This window comes from Eulemur rufifrons, chromosome 14, assembly GCF_041146395.1.
Source record: "Eulemur rufifrons isolate Redbay chromosome 14, OSU_ERuf_1, whole genome shotgun sequence".
NCBI classification, from domain to species: domain Eukaryota; kingdom Metazoa; phylum Chordata; class Mammalia; order Primates; family Lemuridae; genus Eulemur; species Eulemur rufifrons.
Window position 1 is genome coordinate 7239432 of NC_090996.1, and position 21686 is coordinate 7261117.

Here is a 21686-nt window from a genome sequence, read left to right on the forward strand (position 1 = left end):
GCTCCGTGCAGGGCCGGAGGGAACTAGCTTAGGCTCTTCGCTTGCCCTTCCATCCGTTTCACCACGTGGGGACACAATGTTCAAGGCACCATCTTGGAAGCAGAGACTTGGGCCCTCCCCAGACACTGAACCTGCTGGCGCCTTGACCTTGGACTTCCCAGCCTCCAGAACTGCCGACAATACTTTTCTATTCTTTATGAATGTCCCGGTCTCAGGTATTGCGTTACAGCAGCACCGACAGGCTGAGACAGGAGGGCTGGACCTGGAGTGCTGGGACCTCTTGCTCCTGAGGCAGGATCTTCCGCGTGTGCAGTGGGCGGGCCCTGCAGGCTCCTGGGGCTGCTGTCAGAACACGTGTGTCAGGCACAGCCGGGCACTCAGAGAGCCCCGAGGCTCCTGGATGGTGGCCACCTGGGGGAGTGTCCTCACTGCCCCCTCGTCTGCCTGCCGATGCCCTGTTCACCGCTCGGGCTCCGGGAAGGAGCCCCGATCTCAGGCTGGGCAGCTCCTGTCCGGGCTTCCGTGGGCCCACGGCACTTTGAAACCACCTGCCTTTCCCTTGGGACCAGAGGTTCCCACCGGCTAGGGCCTCATCTGAGGGTTCTCTAGGTCTCTGCACCCGAGTCAGGGCCCGGCAGGGCTGTGCTGGGGCTGGGAGGGAGGGGGCAGGGGTGGGCTTCAGGAGGCACACCGGGACTGGGCTCTGACTCTGAGCTCCTGCTGTCCCCTCGGGAGAGTCAATCCAGCAGGCCTGGAGGGAGGCACCTGCCCGGGAGCTGTCCCCACTGCTGGCCAGCCCCATTTTCTTAGTGAGCACCCACAGGCAGGCCAGCTCCTGGGCCCCCCTCCTTGCAGGAGGTGCCTCCTCCTGCCTTCGGGTTTCATCAGCCGAGGGCTGAGCTCCATCGGCCCCTCCGGCCTCTTTCCCTGGACCGTGTCTGCAACGGGGCTCTGCTGAGCCGAGCTCACCCCCCACCCCGCCTGCGTCCCTCCTGTCCCTTGGGGCCAGCTCTGGTCAAGGTGGATCGGGGCCTCCTCTCTGGCCTGGGCCTGACACAGGCCTTCAGGGGGACCACAATTTAGGGCCACCTGGAGCTATGCAGAGACAGGGGACGGACCTGATGTCACCCCCTTAGTTCAGACAACTCACCTCCACTGGAGCCACCACCCTGGGAGTGATCATAGCCACTTACCTTCCTGGGCTGGCCTCACGGAAGCCTAGAGGCTCTGCGGGCTCAGGCTTCCAGCCACCCTGCCCTCACAGTGCTCCGTGCTGACCAGCTGGGCTCCCCGACTGGGCCACCACCAGGCAGAGCGCTGGGTTGGAGTCACCCTGGCCTGGGCCCCATTACTGTGCACTCCACGGGCCCGATATATATCTGTGTATCTGACACAGTCATGGAACTTTCTGCCTATCACCTTCCCTTCCCCAGCCTCAGTTTCTCATCCTGTAGATGGGGATGGTTGTCCCATCCCTGGGGTGACAGGTGGGCCAGGAACAGCACCAGGAGAGTGTGGTTCCTCTGCGAAGAGGGCTGAGCCCTTCCCTCCCCAGCCAGCTTGGCCCTGCCGGTGCCCGGGATCCCAGGCCGCCTGGACTGCGGCGGAAAATGTGCCGCCTCTCCACCACGAGGCCCGGGACAGGGCGGGTCTGGGGGCAGGAGGCCCCTCCTCATCCAAGAACTGGATAAAGGAAAAAAAAAAAAAAAAAAAAACCACAGAAAACATGCTTCACTCTTCCTGCTCTGAATGGTTCGGACCCAGGGCCAGGGCCAGTGACATAATTGTAGGATGAAAATGTGGGGTACGTGGTTCAGAAAGCACACAAAAATGTGTCCTTAAAGGTTCTAAAATACAAAGCTTTTTCTTTTCTTCCGTAGTCTCTCTTGACTTATCACAGTGTTTTTTTTTATTTGCTATTTAATGTCATTCTTAGTAAGGAAACACTGAAATTTTAAATGGTTAGCGTTTTACCGTTTCATTGTTTACCGTTCGTCTTTATACTGTCCAATGCTAGTTTTAAACGCAGCTGTAAGAGCATCTCACTCGTGAGCAGAAGTGCTGACTGGACACGATCAGTGTTGCGCTCGTGTGCACAGAGCGATGGCGTTCTCGCCACGACGGTGGGAACGCTGCACAAAATAACTCAGCTGTTTGTATTTTGCTCCCGATACATAAACACACAGCAACTCTCCACCTTTGGCTTATGATGCGTAACGAAGAGGCTTCGAGTTGTCCTGTCTTCCCCTGTCCTCCTGTGTCACCACATTCGGAGGACGTGGTTGGCCACTACGTGCAGTGATGAGTAAGAAAGGACGTGAGAGGGTCTCGTGGCCCTGTGGGGGTCTGCAGCACCCCCTGCTTTCTTTCTGCATTGGAAGCAAGTTCTGGTTGAACACAAAGCTCTCAAGGCTGTCGACGGCCCCTTGATGTGACATGCTGGCCTCGTCCTCGCTTTGAGCCCCTCTGAACACGCCTGTCTGTCACGGTCTACTGGAGCCCCGTGCCCGGGGGCAAGGCCAGGGCTGCGTGGCGACGTGGCCGTGAGGAGCTGGGGCCTGCCCACCCCAAGTAGCTCCTCCCTCCTGGTCACGTTTGCCGTCCCACTGGGCTTCTCTTACAAAATGCACACTCGAGATAAAATTATTAAGAATTTCAAGACAGCAACAGCAGATTATTTAACCAAACGTGGAGTTCTTCTGGGTACGGGGCCCCGCAGGGCCCGAGAAGCCATCCCTGCCAAGGTGAGCACAGCTCACGTATCACTGGTGCACACGGTGCAAGACAGGGAGTCTGCCTGGACCTTAGGGGCCCATCCCAGGCCAAAGCCAGTCAAAGCCATTGCCACCAGCGTGGACTCCCGGGTCACGGCCCTAAGCTCCTGCTTCAGGAACCTGTTCTCTGTCCCTCAGCTCCTCTTCCTGCCCCGAAACCAAGAGACCTGCCTCCCCACTCCTGCCACTCAAGAGCCGTGCTGCCGTGGGTGGGTACCTCCCCTCTCAGAGACTCAGTTTCCCCTGGGAGACAGCGGCGGTGCTGAGGGCTGCCCAACCCCCTCCTGACTCCCTCCCCATCAGCCAGTGTCCTTCTCTCGCATCTACCTCTTTGCACACACTGGGGACACTTTAGGGGCTGATCAGTGTTCACAGTCACGCATTGGTGGCACCGGCCTGGGCCTGGGGCAGCCTGGCCCCTTCCCGGGGTGCGGGTGTCAATCCCGAAGTGCGCTTGTTTCCTCCCGGTTGGAGTTTGTGCTGACACAGCCGTGTTTTCAGCGCTGACATTGTGCTCGTATTTAGGTCAGGCCTATTTTAATTCGCTGGGGACTAGTGCTGGGCTGAGACCGCCTTCCAGGGTTGACACAGAGAAGAGTTGGGTTGGTGCAGCCCAGCCGGGCTGCTGAGGGTCCCGGGAGGAAGCCTGGACATAGGGAGGTGGAGGCAGGTGAGGGGGGAGGCAGGAAGTGGCAGGTGGCTTTGGCCTCCAAATCCTGGCCCATCCGAGGCCCCTTCCCTCTCCCTTTCTGCCGAGGACTCCCCCCACCCACTTCATCTGGGTCCTCTGTGTCCCTTGTGGTTAAGAGCACAGGCTGATGTCCCAGCACTGCCACTTGCTAGCTGTGTGACCTCATGAAGTTACAAAACCTCTCTGTGCCCTAATGTCTCCCGCTGCAAAGTGGGGATAAAAACAGGACCATCTTTCAAGGCTGCTGGGCGTGAGATGATGTGAGCAGTGGACGGGCAGGGTGTGGCCCCGCCTGGCACACCGGGAGTGCCAGGTGAGAGGTACCCGGTGGCAAATGTTATTTCATTGCCGTCTTCCTCCCCAAGGTGCCCTGCGCCTCCCAGCCCCTGTCAGCGCAGGGCCACAGCCCCGGAGGCCGGGGGCTCATTGATATTCCGACCCAGGAGCCTTGCCCGGCCTGAGTAAACCTAACCGGGGTCTATCGCTGGATCTCGTCATTAACACCCTTGGCAGGCCCCGCGCATGACTTGCTTTTTAATTAATAACCAGCCTCCCTCCACGCTCCCCTCCACCTCCCCGCTGCCCTTGAGGACAGGCTGAGGTGAGGGTGGGGGCCTAGAGTCACCAAGGCCTGGCGCAGCCGTCTCCGCAGGGAGGGGGCACAGCGGGGGCACAGAGAGGCAGCCCTGCGACCACTGGCTGTCACGCACCCTGAACATTCTCTGTGCAGGAAGAGGAGCGGGCTCCCGGCTGGGCCAGGCCCACGTGACGACCCAAACACGGCCCCGGTCTCAGGGAACCTGTGGTCTAGGGCGGCCAGACCTGGGGACACACCAATCCCAAGAGCAGTTGTGACAGGAGGCGTCTCTTGAAGGATGTCGTAGCCTCCTGGCGGGAGAGGGGAGCTGCTCCAGGCAGCAGGAGTGGCCCTGCAGGGCTGAGTCACCCCTGTGGCTGGGCTGACTCTCAGCTGGAGCACCAGGTGGGGCTGCGGATGTGGTGGGAGAGGCTGGGGGCTCAGGCAGGAAGGGCCTTGAGTGCAGGACTAAGAGGCCTGGCTTTACCCTGAGGGCAACAGGGAGCCTTAGCAGGTTATATACAGAGGAGCGACTGGTTTTTAGATTAATCGCTTGAGTGTCCAGCGTGAGAAAAGATTGTACTCCAGGGACTAGAGGGCACAGCGGTGGGGGTCCCAGGCTGTTAGAGACAGGGTCCACGCTCAGGATGTGAGGTCTGGTGTCCCCCTAGGGGCCCAGGAGCAGGGCACCTGGCAGCCTCCCTCCAACCCCAAACTGAACTCCTTCTTTCTGCTATGTTTAATGTAGCCACCCCGTTGAGATTCAAATGAGCATCTCCAATCTGGGCTCCTTTGCATAATTTCCCCCAATTAACATTTTCAAGGTGCCAAAGAAGACAGCAAACCCCCTCTCCAAGCGGGGACCCCCCCACTCTGGGAGGAACCCAGCTTCACTCCCTTCATCCCTCAGTCACAGGCAGGGGCTTGTGGAGCCTGACTGAACGCTGGGTGGGCCCTGAGCCTCGCTGGGTCTCAGTTTCCCCATCTGTGATTTAAGGAGGGTGAGTGGTGTGATCTCTAAGGAGCTTAGAAACTGCACATGATCTCCTTCTCCGCAGAGCAAACGTGTAAGGGGGATGGGTATGAAGAGCCCATTTCACAGATGAGGAAACTGAGACCCAGAGAAAGGGAGGGATTTGTCTAGGGTCATTCAGGGCTCCAGTGGCAGAATTGACCCCATCCCTGTATCCCACACGGTAGGGTCACCTGTGCTCTGTGAGCTTCCAGGACATTTGGGGAGAGCAGACCCTCATGGGGATACAATGAAAGGAAAAGTGGGGTGAGCCAGGGCCTGGGTCTCTGAGGGCTTGGGCCACCGGGAAGGCCCTACTTCTCTGTTCTCCAGGTCTCAGCCCCAACCTGCCTCCTCCAGGAAGTCTTCCCAGATCTCTCGCTTCTCTGAGCTGCTTCATCCTTCACTGTCCATGCTGCCTACCTTGACCCAAACATCTCAGGTGGGTCTCTTCACCCAGGATGCTCTGGTTTCCCTCCTGGACTGTGGCTTCAAGAGCAGGAATGGTGTCTCCTTCTTTGTTGGCTTTCCTGCCTCCTAGTCCAATGTGTGGCCTAGCATGGATCTGGCCAAACAGGACTGTCTGTCCCCAGATGCCTACATCTCCAACACATGGTAGGACCTTAATAACTCCACATGCCCTGGACACACGAATGGCGCCCGGCCACTGGGCACTGTCATGGGTCGCCCTTCACTCAGCGGGGCTGGACGCGCTCAGAAGGCAGGGATCATGGGGTATCCCCTTCTTGGCCCATGGCTCCTATCCCAGGATTTCCTTGTATGGGGTCGAGGTTGCTGTCGCCAGTGCTCCAGAAGGCATTTGGGATCTGAAGTCACTTCGCTTCTCAGGTTCATGTCTCCTCCTCTCTGCCAGTATTTACAGAACACCTGCTATGTGCAGGGCACGGTGGCAGACCCTGGGGCCGAGGAGACAGACCCGACAGTCCCTGTTCCCTTGAAGCCCAGGTGTAGCTGGGGAGCGGGACACACCCAGGAATGAATACCAGGACACGAGACAGATGCTGAGGACAGCCAGTAATAGGCTGTGGGCTGCCCTGCTTTGAACTTTATGGAGTCTTGTTTGTGAATAAAGTTTGTACTATTAAAAAAAATAGGCTGTGGGGAGAGAGAGCGGGAGCGAGAGAGCGCGATGGGGGGGGATAAGAGAGCGAGCAGGAGAGACTAATTCTTGACATCACTCTGAATAACAATTTTTCTGGTTTTGTTTTCATTTGTTTTTTTTGCCTACCGCTAGAGTGATTATACCTGAGACAGAAATAATGTTAAATAAGAGAGAGTTTGTTTAAGCCACTATTGTTTTGGGTTTTTCCAATCTGATACATTTCCCAACTTTACATTTTCTTTTACAAGTTTTACAGCTTTACTTTTCACATGTAGCTCTTTAATCCATCTAGAGTTGATTTTTGCGTATGTGGGAAGTGGGAATCTAATTTTATTCTTTTTCCATATGGACAGCTAATTGTCCTAGCACCACTTATTGAATAGCCCACAACAAAATATGAGGTGTTTTGGAATAAATTTACTAAAAGTTGCTCAAGACCTTTATAGATAACATTGTAAAATTAACTTAGGAACATAAATTTTTTTAAACACTTAGATAAATGAAAAGATATACCATGCTCATGGATGGGAATGTAATTTTCCCATAAATTAGTCAATAAATTCAATGCCACTCAATCCAATTATGATTTTTTTAAAAGTTATGTATGCAAAGATAAAATAAAACGAAAAATAAGTTAGGAAATTAGGGAAAATAAGGTCAAGAAAATACGATAAAATCAGAGGTGGGCCACAAATTTCTCTTTGAAATTTTTGGCAACAGATACATAGAGGAAAACATGATCAGTTTTTCATCCAAAAGATAGAAGCAAAACATTGTCCAGGTAGACACAGCTGTTCCTGGGAGGAGTGGAGGGACTGGGGGAGGGGTGATGGCTAAGCAGTACTGGATTTCTTTTTGGGGTGATGAAAATGCTCTAAAATTGATTGTGGTGATAGATGCACAGGTCTGTGACTATCCTGGAAACCACTGATTCTGCACTGTAAATGGGAGAACTGTACGGTACGTGAATTATATCTCAATAAAGCTGTTAAAGGAATTAAAGGGCCTCAGCCAGTGCCCCAGGTGTTTAAAAAAATAAAAAAAAAGGGGGAATGAACAAGAACACAGAGTAAGGCATCCACAGGATGGGCAACTTCCTGGCAATACCTCTAGGACACACCGTCTCTTAGGCCTGGGAAACTCAGTGGTGTGACTTACTGAAAATCTGGAACAGCCTGGGGGCACTGCCCAGGATAGTGACTTGGGGGGAAGAGTGGGTCTGAGTCCTTTTACTGGCATTAATTGGCTGGCAGGCCAGACCCCATCTAGGCCCTGGGCAAGCCACATCCTCTGTCTGCAGGAGAATGCTTACGTTTTTGTTTGTTCATTTTACTTTTTTATTGAGATACTATTATATACAGAAAAATAGACACAGCATAAGCATACAGCATGTGGGATTGTCATAAACCGAACACTTCAATGTAACCAGCCCCTGGATCAGGAACAGGACATGCCGGGTCCCCAGGCGTCCTCTCGAACCTTCTTGTCGTCCCTCAGCAGCCCCCAGGAGGCAGCTGCCCTGATTTCCAGTGCATAGATTACTGCTGCCTGTTTCAGACCATATACACATGGCCCCCTGGAGCATGTATTATTTTGTTTGGCATCTCTTATTTTAACATATCTACTTCTTCTTTTTTTTTTTTTTAACTACTACTTTTCTGTTCTTTCTAGCTGGGGGTGAGGGGTGGCAAGGAGGCAGGACAAGCCTGAGAGATGGACCTTCCGGGGGTCCTGGTGACCGGGGTTGGTCACGGCGGGAGGGTGCTGGGGAGGAATCTACCTGGCTGGCTTGTGTCATGAGCTCACGTGTGAACCAATCACAGGTGACCCCGAAGATAATCACTGTTGGGGATACATTCTCTGACCCATCAGGAGGACCCCTGCACGGTAGAATCTATGGGTACTACGTAAACGGCACCCCCCGGAGCCGTGCCACACACAGCCTTGCTGAAAACAGTGCTCGTCTGTCCAGCAAATCGGAGTGGCAGGGCAGCCTGGCACGGTCCCTCCCCTGTCTTCCCTCGCACCAACACTGGACTCCAGCCTCAGGCCAGACCAGGGGGTCACCAGCAGGGGGGCTGTCTCCATGGGACCTCCTGCCCAGGACCCTCTAAGTTCCTGGCATAACCTGCCCTGAGGCCACGGCCATGGGTGTCAGAGACCCCAGATTTGAAAACATGCAAGTCCTTAGAGGAAGCCCGGGAGGCATGAGATTCCAGGCAGCCACATGCCTCGGTAAATCAAAGGTGACGCTTGTGCAGAGGGGTCAATGATGGCCCAGGGGAAGGGGAGCCATGGCCCCTTGAGTCCCTTGGAGTGAGGATTTTGGGAAAAGCAGTTCTGAAAAGGCAGGGAGGCCCACGGGCAGCCTGAGAGACTCTTCAGGGAGCCAGGGGACTGAGGCACCCGGCCCTGCGGGGGGTCACTGGGGGCTCCGGGCTGGACCGGCAGAGGAAGCAGAGGGCGGGCCCCAAGCACACTGTGGGTTTGCCTCCCCCCAACTCGAGTGTGACCTCGGGCAAGTGCTTCTCCATCTGCAAAATAGGCCCGATGACCATCATCGCGCGCTCGCTGCACTAGGGTTTTGTGACGATTAAATGCCTGGAAGGTTAAGACGAAGTAATCACTGAGAAAAATAAGGATTTTAGGCTGAGAAAATGAAAAAGCCAGCAAAGACTTAAAACCAATAACTTTTGTAGCCTAGACGCAGTGGCTCACATCGGTAGTCCCAGAGTCCCAGCACTTTGGGAGGCCGAGGTGAAAGGATTGCTTGAGATCTGGAGTTTGAGACCAGCCTGGTAACATAGCAAGACCCTGTCTCTATATGAAAATTAGCTGGGTGTGGTGGTGCACACTTGTAGTCCCAATTGCTCAGGAGGCTGAGGCAGGAGGATCACTTGAGCCCAGGAGTTGGAGGTTACAGTGAACTACAATGACACCACTGCACTCCAGACTGGGTGACAGAGCAAGATCCTGTCTTTAAAAAAAAGAATTTTTTTTTAAATCATGAAAAATAGTTAAAATGAAAGAAATAAAAGACTAGCACCAGCCAGGTGCAGTGGCTCACGCCTGTAATCCTAGCACTCTGGGAGGCCAAGGCAGGAGGATCACTTGAGCTCAGGAGTTCGAGACCAGCCTGAGCAAGAGCGAGATCCCGTCTCTACTAAAAATAGAAAGAAATTATCTGGCCAACTGAAACATATATACAGAAAAAATTAGCTGGGCACGGTGGCACATGCCTGTAGTCCCAGCTACTCGGGAGGCTGAGGCAGGAGGATCGCTTAAGCCCAGGAGTTTGAGGTTGCTGTGAGCTAGGCTGACGCCACGGCACTCACTCTAGCCCGGGCAACAAAGCAAGACTCTGTCTCAAAAAAAAAAAAAAAAGATTCATCCCACAACATGGTGCCTGTAGTCAACGACTGTGTATTGTGAACATGAACGTTGCTGAGAGCAGATTTTAGATCTCACCACACGCACACAGGAAAGACACAACCGTGGGGCAACATGTGTTATTAGCTTGCTGTAGCCATTCCACAATGTCCACATATATCAAACCTCATGTTGTACACCATAAATATAATGTATACAGTTAGTATGTGTCAATTTAAAAGGGGGGGGCTTAGGGGTAAGACAAACACAGGGCCCTCCCCTGTGGAGAGACAGGGGCGGAGCAGCCCCCTGTGGCTGCGTCTCTGCAGACCATGGGACGTGCTGGGAAGGGGAGAGAGAGGGCGGAGGGCAGGAAACTGTGTGTATGTAGGCGTGCGTGCATATGTGTGTGCTTACATGCATGTGGATGCATGCACACATGTGTATGTGTGTATGTGAGTGTGCAGGTGCATGCATGTGTGTATGTGTGTAGGTACATTTGAGTATGTGTGTGCACATACGTGTATGAGTGCTCGTGTGCATGTACATGCATGCACACACATGTGTATATACGAGTGTGTACATGTATGTGTGTGGGTGCATGTGTGTGTGGGTATAGGTGCATTTGTGTGTGTACGTGTGTAGGTGCATTTGTGTATGCATGTGTGTGGTCGCTTACCTGAGGGTGTGGGGTGTGAGCCGGGATCTGCACTGAGCGGGGCGAGGTGTGGCACTGGAAGGGAGTTGGGACAAGAACGTGGAATAAACAACAGAAAGTGACGAACATCATGGAGTCCAGGGACGCAGACCTGGCGAGGGGCAACCCAAGATGCTCCTGGGAAGTCCCTCGCCCAGCCGCCCATGTGTGTCAGAGGGGCAGGGCGGGGGCTGCAGCCAGAGGGGGGGGCGGTGAGGGCGTCTGCACGGGTGTCACAGCAGGTCCTTCCCTCTGCTGCTAGGCTGGAGGGAAAGAACAGAAAGCCTTGCCCAAGGTTCCAGAGAAGATTCTAGAACTACGCCTCCCAGTTATTTGCCCTATACCATGTTGCCTCCTGAATTTACACTGGACTCCAAACTTCAGTCTCCAGACATTTTGCATCCACTCCTGGGGGGTGGGAGAGGGCCCAGGGTCCGCACCCAGAATCGAGGCCGGCGGGGGCGAAGTGATGGCAGAGCTGAGGGCGGAGAACCCCGGCCGGGCGGGCAGCGCCCTCATCCGGGAGCGCAGCATCGCCCTGCAGGGAGGGAGGCCGCGTGCGGGGACATAGCGCCGTCCCCGAGAGGGCTGAGTGGACGCAGATGGATCCCCTGGAGAGGCCTGAACCAAGTCGGGGCCTCCACGGGGACAGAACGCCCGGGGGCCAGAAGCTGGGATGTCCCGACGCCTCCTGTTCTGGCTTGTGAACCTGGCCCTGCCTGTCTCCCGCTCCGCACGGAAGTGACATGCAGCGAAGGGAGGGCCGAGGGTGCCACCTGGTGGTGAGTGGGAAGCATCACAGGTGAGACTTGGCTGGCGGGTCTCCCGGCCCAGTGGTGCGTGGTGTCACCAACTTCCAGCCTTCCTCCTGCTCTTCAGCCTGAGGTTCCTTGGCGGAGAAGGCAAATGTCGCCCCATCAGACCTGGAGGGTCCGATCCGTGCCTCCCAGGCAGGCGAAGAGAGAATTCCAGTCCCTGAGCTGCCCCCGCCATGTACCAGACACGGTGGGGCTGCACTGGGTGGTCACAGCAGCCCCAAGCCAGGGAGCTGCTCTCCAAAGGCCACACTGGGCGGAGGTGTCACGAGGACACCCCAGCCCTTGCTTCAGTCCGCAGTGGCTCAAGCCCCAACCCAGACCCTGATGCTCCAAGTCCTATCTCGTCTTCCTCCCCAAGCAGGACCCAGGTGCCCCCAGGCCCCGTCCCAGGAGTGACCCCAAGAAGGGTGATCGCCCTGCCCCTGCCCAACTCACGAATCCCAACATTTCCCTCTGAAACCCGCCATGTCTGGGGACCATGCTCCCACTGTACAGATGAGGAAACTGAGGCCGGGGAGGGAAGGTTCAGAGGTGAACCTGGGTCTCAGCCACTGAGCACAACGTCCAGGGCAGCCTCAGGCAGCTCTCCCAGCTGGAGCCGCGGCCGGTGCTCATGAGAAGAAAATCGCAGGGGAGGATGCTTTGGGGCAGCGTCTCAACCTCAGCACTGCTGATGGTTTGGGCGTCCTTTGCATTGTCAAGAACTTGAGGCCGGGGCACGGTGGCTCACGCCTGTAATCCTAGCACTCTGGGAGGCCGAGGTGGGCGGATCGTTTGAGCTCAGGAGTTCGAGACCAGCCTGAGCAAGAGCGAGACCCCATCTCTACTAAAAATAGAAAGAAATTATATGGACAGCTAAAAATATATATAGAAAAAATTAGCCGGGCATGGTGGCACATGTCTGTAGTCCCAGCTACTCGGGAGGCTGAGGCCGGAGGATCGCTTGAGCCCAGGAGTTTGAGGTTGCTGTGAACTAGGCTGACGCCACAGCACTCACTCTCACTAACCGGGCAACAGAGTGAGACTCTGTCTCAAAAAAAAAAAAAAAAAAAAAAAGAACTTGACAGCATCCTCGGTCTTTACTCAATACATGCCAATAGCAGGCCCTCGTTGTGACCACCAAAAGTGTCCTTAGACACTTGAAAATGTCCCCTAGAGGGCAAAATTCCCCCCAGTTGAGAACTGCTGGCTTGGGGAGAGCTGTGTGGTGAATCCCATCTTCCAGGCGAGAGTGGGGTTGCTGTCTCTGAACTAAGGCCCCTTGCAGAGTTTGTGGTGCCTTCCTGGCGCCTAGGATTTTAAGTCCTGCATTGAGGCTACCTCTGCAATTGACGTGACCTCGGTGGTCTCCTACCTTTGGGTGCCTGGTGAGGTGGAGGGGCCTGCCCACGCTTTCCTCCCAGTGCGGGGGCAAGACCACCTCCTGAAGAGGTTTAAGGACAAATTGGGAGACAAAAGTAAAGTCGTTATGATTATACCCTGTGAGTCCTGCTTGGATCTTTGTCTTTGGTGTTCTGCGTATTTCATATAACGCGCCTAGGTGTGGATTTCTTATTTGTAATGTACTTCACATTCATATCTTTCATCAATTTGCAGCTGGTTCCCCTTTAAATAATGCTTTTCTTCAATTCTATTTTCTTTAGGAACCCAATTAGACATATATTAGAGTTTTTATTTTCTCTCTTTTTTAATTATTTATTTATTTATTTATTTTGAGACAGAGTCTCGCTCTGTTGCCCGGGCTAGAGTGAGTGCCGTGGCGTCAGCCTAGCTCACAGCAACTTCAAACTCCTGGGCTCAAGCAATCCTCCTGCCTCAGCCTCCCGAATAGCTGGGACTACAGGCATGCACCACCATGCCCAGCTAATTTTTTCTATATATATTTTTAGTTGTCTGGTTAATTTCTTTCTATTTTTTTAGTAGAGACAGGGTCTCGCTCTTGCTTAGGCTGGTCTCGAACTCCTGACCTCGAGCGATCCTCTTGCCTCGGCCTCCCAGAGTGCTAGGATTACAGGAGCGAGCCACCTCACCTGCCCGGCCTCTTTTTTTTATTTTTGAGACAGAGTCTTGCTCTGTCACCCAGGCTGGAGTGCAGTGGCGTCATCACAGCTCACTGCAACCTCAAATTCCTGGGCTCAAGAGATCCTCCTGCCTCAGCCTCCCAAGTAGATGGGACTACAGGTGTCGCCACCACACCTGGCTAATATTTCTATTTTTGGTAGAGAATAGAATTAGGGTCTCACTCTTGCCCAGGCTGATTTCAATCTCCTGACCTCAAGCCATCCTCCCGTCTCGGCCTCCCAGAATGCTAGGATTACTGGTGAGCCACCATGGCCAGCCAGACATTTTATTTTCATTGTCTCTTATTTATTCCACAAATATTTGTCGAGCACTACTCCAGACACAATTCTAGGCATTTGGCATATGTGAGCTCCCCGTAGAGCTCACATTCTACATTACCAACTGGTGTTTTACATTTTCCATCTCTGGGTAACTTCTTCAGATCTACTTTCTAGTTCTCCAATTCCCCCATCAGCTTTGTCCAATCTTTTGTTTAAAAAGCCTACTGAAATTTTAATTTCAGTGATTAGATTTTTCATTGCTGGACATTCTAGTTAGATCTTTTCAAACCAGTCCGGTCTTTTTTGATAGTTTGGCCTTCCTTGGTCCTGTTTTTGATTCAGTCGTATTTTTTTTTCTTTTTTATTTTTTTTGAGACAGAGTCTTGCTCTTTTTGCCCTGGCTAGAGTGCCGTGGCGTCAGCCTAGCTCACAGCAACCTCAAACTCCTGGGCCCAAGCGATCCTCCTGCCTCAGCCTCCCGAGTAGCTGAGACTACAGGCATGCACCACCATGCCTGGCTAATTTTTTCTATATATATTTTTAATTGGCCAGATAATTTCCTTCTATTTTTAGTAGAGACGGGGTTCTCACTCTTGCTCAGGCTGGTCTCGAACTCCTGAGCTCAAACGATCCTCCCGCCTCAGCCTCCCGGAGTGCTAGGATTACAGGTGTGAGCCACCACGCCTGGCCTAGTCATATGTCTTTAAAATGTAAAGATATGTGCTCCGTGTGTTGTATCCTACAATTCCAGCCTCTGAAGTTCTTTTTCTACTGGGTTCTGTTGGCTTTGGCTTTGTTTATTTTTAAAATTTGGATTGTGAGCTTAGGTTCAGTGAGAAGCCTGTGTGACCCACAGTGACAGTCCTTCCGTCAGAGCAGAATTGCATTTGCTTCTGCCGGGTACTCTGCCCCGGGAGTGCTGTACTTTCTTGGCTTAGCATGTCCTGAACCACCCCAATGATACAAATGCAAACTCCAATCTTTCTGGAGAGTTTTGTTGTTAGACATTTTCCTGTAACTTCCCCCCCGCCCCCCACTCAGAGTCTGGGCCAAGACACAAGCTTCCTTGTCCCCTCCTTTGCCAGGGCAAAGAGTTTCTAGCCCACACTTCTAAAGAGATTGTGGCTCTGCCATCTCTGACTTTGCAGGCGTCTTGGTTCCAATTTTCCACTTTGCCAGCCCGTGCTCTCTGAGCTCCCTTGTGGCTGTTCCATCCTAAGCCTTCAGGTTTCCGACACCAGCAGATGCCCCTGGGCAGCGGTGGCCAGAGTGTCAGTTCACACTCGGGTTTTGGATCTTCTTTGTTTCCGGTCCTTGGGGGTTTCCTGTGCTTTCCTTCAAGCGTAGCTCTGTGCTTTGAAGCACGTATATTTCATCTGGCAAATCAGGAGAAAGTGTATCACGGGGAAATTTTAAATAATGAAATCTAGCACCTCAAGAGGCACACATGGGAAACTGAGGCTCAGGGGAGTGGATGAGCCCAGGAGCCAGGGGGTGGCGGGCTGGGCCGGACCCCAAGGATGTCCAGGGCGGTGCCGTCAGAGACCCCACCCCACCCCTCCAGGGCTGCAGCCCCTGAAGGGCCCGTGCTGCCCTCCAGCCCCCCGCCTGCACACACCGCCCCGTCCCCCCGCATGGGGGGTCTTCCAGCCCTTGAGACCACGAGCCCCCTGAGGGCTGGAGCTCTCTGCGAATCTGTCAGCCCCGTCCTCTTCCAGCCGCCTTTCCTCCATCCTAAATTTCAGGCCCTGGGCAGACGAGGGCTCAGGATGCCAGACCTGGGACAACAGGTAGGCCTTGCCCCCAGGTCCCGCAGGCGCACCAGGCCCCCCACGGCCCCGACAGTCCCACCTGCTGCTCTCGCCCTCCCTGCCCGCACCAGGGCTGTCAACACGGTTACGCCGACTGGCGGCCGGGGCGTGTGTGAGTGGGGACCTCGCTCTTCTCTGACCCCACGTCCCTGGAGTGGAGTTCCCACTGAGGGTCGAAGGGTGAGGAAATGCTCTACCCCGGGGAGGGTGACACGATGAGCACCCTCGGTCACCACCCACCGGACAGGATGACTCAGCCAACCCAGCGCCTCTGGTCCAGTGAAGGGGACCACAGGTCACAGGGGTGTGGGCTAAATCTTGACAGGAAAGGCTCCTATTTGCAGCTCCGTGAATTTCAAAATGCGGGGCTGGTAAGGTGAGTTCTGGAAGGATGGAGACCATTTATATTCCGAGCAGCAGAAGCCCGGAGAATAGGGTGCTGCTAAATCTATCCTGGGTCTGTCCACACCCCAGATCCGCTCTGTGTCCTCTACCCGGGGTGGGAAGAGAGGGGTCGGGTGTTTGCTCCCCCAGCTCCTTCCCTACTGGGCCGCACCGCCTCGCTGCTGGCGGCCTGTCCCCCAGCTGTGGCTCTTGCCGGGTTCCAGTGACAGCTGCTTCGCTTCGCCCATTGGGGCAGTAATGGCTCCCCAGAGTCCCTTGCCGGTCCGTAGCCCCTCCCTTAAACTCTCGCTCTCCCTGGGACTGTGCCACCGTCCCCTCCAGGACGCTGCTCACACAGCTCCGGAGACAGGGCACATGCAACTGCCCATCTCAAGGGACTCGCTGGGTCTCCCAGGGAGGCGGCCCCACCGCAGAGCCCGTCTGACCGCGAAGCTGGTGGCGGTTGCGCTGTTGTCCGACCGCAGAAAGCTGGCTGCAGGCCACGGCTCGCTCACCGCAGTTGGAAACGTTCTCGTCGGACTCATCGAACGTGTGCTACTGACCCGTGACTGTGTTCCTTGTCTTTCTCACACTCAGATCCGAATGCAAACTCGGGACGCGCCCTCTCTGGGCCTGCCCTCGCTGCCGTGGGTCCCTGCCGCCCTTGCTGAGGCTCCTCTCCTGGGACAGGGCATCTCAGCCCCGGGACTCCTTCACCTCCACCCCTCCTCCGCCGTCCGCACCTGAGCAGGAATTAGCTGGCAGCAGAGAGCAGATCGGGGGTCACCTCCTGGCACCAGGAGCCCAAGGCGCCCACGGAGAGACCAGATGACTGCAGGGGTCCCGGACCTCAGTCACAAGCTTTATTGTCCCGAGCACAGACTCGCCACACTTCAACAATTCCACTGTGGGGAGGGGAGGGGAGCGGGAAGGACTTGGGGGGGGCGTGGCTGAGCCACACCTGGGCGGCCACCCCGGCAGGCAGATGTTCAAGGGAAACCGCTTCTAGGACACCACGCCTGCTTCTAGGACACCACGCCCGGGGCTCGCCCCTCCCAATGCCCTGCTGGGGGGGCCTTTGGCTGTTAGTAGACTAATGAGCGCCTCCCGCGGGTGAGGCAGAGCTGCCAGACTTTGCTGGAAAGAGCAGTATTTGACTCTGGGTTAGGCCACTAAAGCATCGTGTCTAGGCTGCTGTTAATAGAAGTGCATGCGACAGCTACCGAAAGCCAACAGGGAGTGGGAAGGGGGCCGACGGGGCCTGCTGCCCCCCAGGTGGGCTGCGTCTGGGCAAGAACGTGTGTGCTAACTGCCAGCACTCAAGGGTGACCCGGGATGTTCCTGTGAACAGTGACCCCGACCCGTGCGCTATGGCAAAGCCAGAATGGGGCACCAGGCTTCTCCCTCTAGGCCCCGGCAGGGGAGGCCTCACGTGGAAACTCCCTGGGCTCCGGTGCACTGATGCTGAGGGACGAGGCAGTGAACCACCTGTGGCCCTCCGAGGAGAGCTGCGGGATGCTCGGCCACGGGCCTGAAGCGGGCGTGAGGGGAAGACAGGGAGGCCGCCGGATTCCCTCACCCCCAACAGCCCTACGGTCCCTTCCCCGGCTGCAGGACACAGGCGTGAGCAGCTCTGCGCAGGGGCCTGGTAAGACCGGGAGGGGCTGTTGGAATGTGCGTGTTCTGATGCGTGTGCGAGGCACACACACCCCTGACAGCTTGGCTGCGTGTCCCTGGGCGCGTCTGTGCACGTCCAGGTTGCGGGAATGTTTGTAGCGTCTGTGGGCACAGCCCTCCCGGGCCTGGGCCTTAGTCCTGGAACTCGCGTGTAGGGGCGTGGCCTCAGTGTGGTTAACTGCAAATGCCACCACCCACACGGCCACGTGTGCACACGTGGTCCCTCTGAGAGAGTGTGTGTGTATGTGAGAACGGGGTGTGTACTCCAGGGCCTGCGGCGGTGTATCTGCAGGTGGGAGGCCCAATTTGGGAACACCAGCCAGCCCCGAGGACACCATATCACTGACGGTTGTCAAAACATGCTGGAGCCCGCACTCTGGGCCCACTGTGGCTGCCCCCGCCCCTCTGCAAGGTGGGGGTGAGGGAGGGGCTTCCAGACTTCCCGTGACTGTGGCTCCTGGCGTCTGAACACCTCTGCCAGCAGCCTGGAGGTGTGAGTGTGTTGGTGTCGGGGTGGGGGAAGAAACACCCCGTCCCCCTGCCCCCGACAGCTTGAACCTGGGGGCCTGGCTGGGCAGACTGGCTGAGGGGAACTGGTACCACTGTTTGAAAAGGCTCAGTATGTGGGGACAAGAAGCCCTGGGGACTGCCTTGGCCAGGAAGGGGCCGCAGAGAAGGGGCCCCACCTGGCTCCCAAAGACGGGACTTCCCCTCTCGGGGCCTGCAGGGAAGCTGGGCCTCCCCTGGCCCCTCTGGGGTCTGAAGGGAACCTGGGGGAGCGGGGGAGGAAGGGGAGGGCAGAGAAGTGCCCAGGGCACCAAGACGGTCCTCAGGGCAGCTGCTTCTGGGCAGAGGGGCCTGCCTGGATCACCTCCGCCTCCCCATACAGACTCCGGAAGCTACCGAGTGTCCGGGCTGAAGGCCCCGGGCCGGGCCAGGGCTTTGGTGCTTCAGGAAGCTTCCTGGTCCAGCAGAGGGTTTGGGGCGGGGGATTTTCCGAGGTGGCGAGTACGTCATTGTTACAAACACTGTCTTGTCTCCAAAGTGACAGTCCTGGCCCCTGCCTGGACGGGGCATCGCCGGGCAGCTGGCTGGGGCTCTGGTGTGGACTGGGCCGATCCACGATGTCCTGTGGGGTCAGTGCTTGTCCTAGAGAGAGCAAGGGCTTGGTCAGCAAGCGTCCCCAAGAGCCTTGGGAAACAGTCGCAGGGCTGCCAGGGCTCAGGCCGTGGCACCTGCCCCCAGGGTCATGCCAGCCCCTGGGGGTGGGGGCTCAAGGCTGACCCCCCCACAGCTTTCTCCCTCCCCGGGTCAAACATTCCAGCCCCAGAAGATGGGGAACTGCCTCACATCCCCACCTTGGATGGCATCTCCCTGGTTCACGGAGTCTCGGGCCCACCCAGCTAGCACTGGCGAGGGATGGGGCTGGACCGGGAGCCACCGCCCCCGTCAGATAGGGGAGGGCGTGGGTTGGGGACACAGTACAAGGAGTACAGGTGGCTCTGGCTGAGACTGAGGGGGCTTCTGAGGGGGCTTTGGGGCTGTCTCCGATCCGGGCCTCAGTAAGGCCTGACCTCAGGGGGCGGCGCAGACCCCCTTAGGGCTGCGTCTTGGGGCACTTGCTTCGCAGTCCCAGAACAGGGGTGATTCTTCACCTGCCCCTGCACCGTGTGGGAACCATACTCTGTCCTTGAGCTCCGGGATCAGAGTATGTGGTCATACCCCCTTGGCCAGCGTCTGTGGTTCACTTGTGCAGTTTGGGAGTGACATTGTTTTCCTCCTTTACGTCTGAATCATATGGCTTCCTCATCGCCAACTGCATTATGGGTTCTGGATAGGTGACCGTCCACCCCCACCCCCCAGGCCCATTTATATTGTCACGAGTGGTCACCCACTCCCCCACCCCCGGCCGAGTTAATTGGATCTGGTAGGTGTTCATGTCCCCCGGCACTTGAGACAGGTCTGCAAGCGGTGATTTCGGTCCTGGTGACATCCAGAGGTACTTGTTTCTATATGTATGTATTTTAACGCCTCTGTCTTTGTCTCCACCCCATGACACACCTTTTAAATGTGCTGACCTAATAAAACTTGATTATCCTGGACAAAAAAGTCAGTGTCATAAAAATCAAAGAGAAGTGGAGGAAACGTTCCAGACCAAACAAGACTAAAGAGACACAAGGACTCGATGCGACAAGATGACTCAACGTTAGACTGGATCCTGCGCGCGGAAAAAAGGGCCCCGGAGACACGGCTGGGCAAACCGAAGACACTGGCGTTTGGAGAGTCGATTAGATACAAACCCCGTACGGACGTTACACTTACTGAGGGTGCTAACTCCTATGGTTCTGTGGAAGCCTGTCCCTCCCTCAGGAAACAGGGACTGAAGTGTTTAGGGCCATGACACGTGCAGTTATACTCAAACGGTTCAGAAAAATTGTGTTACACACACAGCCACACAGAGAGAGCAAAGGGTAACGACAACATATTAACAATATGGTACGCGGTCAATGGTACACACACTACACACTGTTCTACGCGCTCCTTTCATTCCAGTTTGTACGTTTGAAATGATTTTTAAATAAAAAGTTAATATATATGCCCAGATACGTACATATACACAGCTATACTAATGATTCTTGTCATCTGCAGTGGTTATATTCTAGAAAGTCACCACGAGCACCGCATCACGGAACACTGACCCGTTGCTTCCAGTGACAATACAGGGTCAGGGGCTCGCAAGCCTCTAGTCACACGTTCGCCAACCGATCAACACGCAGCCTTGTGTTACGCGTACTTCTGTTCAAAGCCGCCGCGTCTGGTCTCTCTAGTGGGTTCATCAACACTGGACTCGGGGCCAGCGGCACTGCGGCCCAGGCCCGCGCGGAGCTTAGCTAGCGCCCGCGTTTCCTCTGGGCCACATTCAACAGCGAGATCCCCCACGAAAGGCACAGAAACGTGAAAACGTGGCACCGCACACACTGTGAAGGGGACACTTGTTCACAGCGTGAGAGCCGAAACAGGGCGGCAGAGCGCGCACCGGGCAGCTCAAACTCTGCCGCCCTGTGCCTGGGCGCGAATGACCAAGTGCTGACAGTGCCGCCGTGGGCGCCACGAATACATTTTAGTGAGTGCAGACACCCCCCCACGCCCACACACGCATGCTTGGGGAAGTTCAGGAAGCCGACTGCTTGGGGGACACTTGGAGGACACCAGGGTTCCCAGGCCAGGTCATTTCTGAGCAGAAGGGCCACTGGGGAGCATTTCTTCTTCACACGCTTTTGGATTTTTTCCAGAAGTTTCCACGTTGGCGTTGCTACAGTCTGGCTGGCTGAGTGAGTCCTTGCTCTGATTAGTCACCTCGAGAGCTGGTTGTTAAAAAGAGCCTGGCACCTCCCCCCCTTCCTCTCTCACCACGTGATCTCTGCACGTGGCTGACCCCCTTTGCCTTCTGCCGTGGTGGAAGCTTCTGGAGGCCCTCGCCGGGTGCCCAACCTTGAACCTTACAGCCAGCACAACCAAGAGCTAAATAAACTTCTTTTCTTTTAAATTACCCAGCCCCAGGTATTCCTTTATAGCAGCCCCAAGCGGACTAGAGCACGTCATGCTCTACGATAAGCAGGTTTTCTAAGAAGGGGGGTACCGAGGCCCCCAGAGCGGACGGAAGCTGGATCGGGTCTGACCGCCCAGCCCCCTCCTCCGCAGCCCCACTGTAAAGCTTCTCACGCAATACAGCTTTGCCTGCGGTTTCAGTGACTTTTCAGGGTTTTCCCCAGAGGGGTGCCTGCACGGGAGGGCCTGGGGAGGCCAGGGCGCCCCTTACCGCCGGTTTGTGAGCTTCCTCTTGCTGGTGGATGCCGTTTGCAGAACCGGAATTGCCGACGGTCTGGAAAAGCCGGCAGGAAGACGCTGAGCGAGGTGCACCAGGCAGCAGTTCCTGGTTCGCCCACTAGATGGCGAGGTCTCCCCAGTGGGACCGGCTTGGGCTCCCGGGACCCCCCAGGGCCACGCCTCTCGGTCTGAGCTCCTCAGGGTACAGCCGTGACCCCCTGGCCTGGCCTCCCAGAAGGCAGGGCCTCCTCCCCGCTCCCGTCAGCCCGGGGCTCTCCGGGGTCACGGCCCCATGGCTGCCTCCTGGTCACCCGGCCTGGCCGATGGCTCACCTGGGCCTTGTCGGGGCAGCTCCTCATGGCCTCCATGAGCTTCTCCACCTGCTGGGCCTGGTCCAGCGCGTCCCGCAGCGTGTCCTCCGTGCTCATCAGCTGGTGCTGCAGCCGCAGGAGCTCGGGCGCCGAGGACGGGTCGATGAGGGAGTAGCGCCTCTGATCCGACAGGGACTTCTCTCTGTCCTGCAGGCGGCAGGCGAGGGGAAGATGAGTGTGCACACACGCATGCGCACATGTGTGTCTGAGAA

The 21686-nt window shown here is 56.1% G+C and overlaps 1 protein-coding gene across 1 annotated transcript in view; it reads right to left on the bottom strand.

Moving 5' to 3' along the window:
• Positions 1-18056: 18056 nt before the first annotated feature.
• Positions 18057-21686, bottom strand: part of CLIP2 (CAP-Gly domain containing linker protein 2) — a 69871-nt gene continuing 66241 nt past the window's right edge. Inside the window, exons 15-17 of the mRNA XM_069485654.1 lie at positions 21436-21621; positions 21096-21158; positions 18057-18424 (exon numbers count right to left, since the gene is read on the bottom strand). Coding sequence (XP_069341755.1) covers positions 18413-18424; positions 21096-21158; positions 21436-21621 — 261 coding nt within the window. The 3' untranslated portion in view covers positions 18057-18412. The remainder of the gene's footprint in view (positions 18425-21095; positions 21159-21435; positions 21622-21686) is intronic.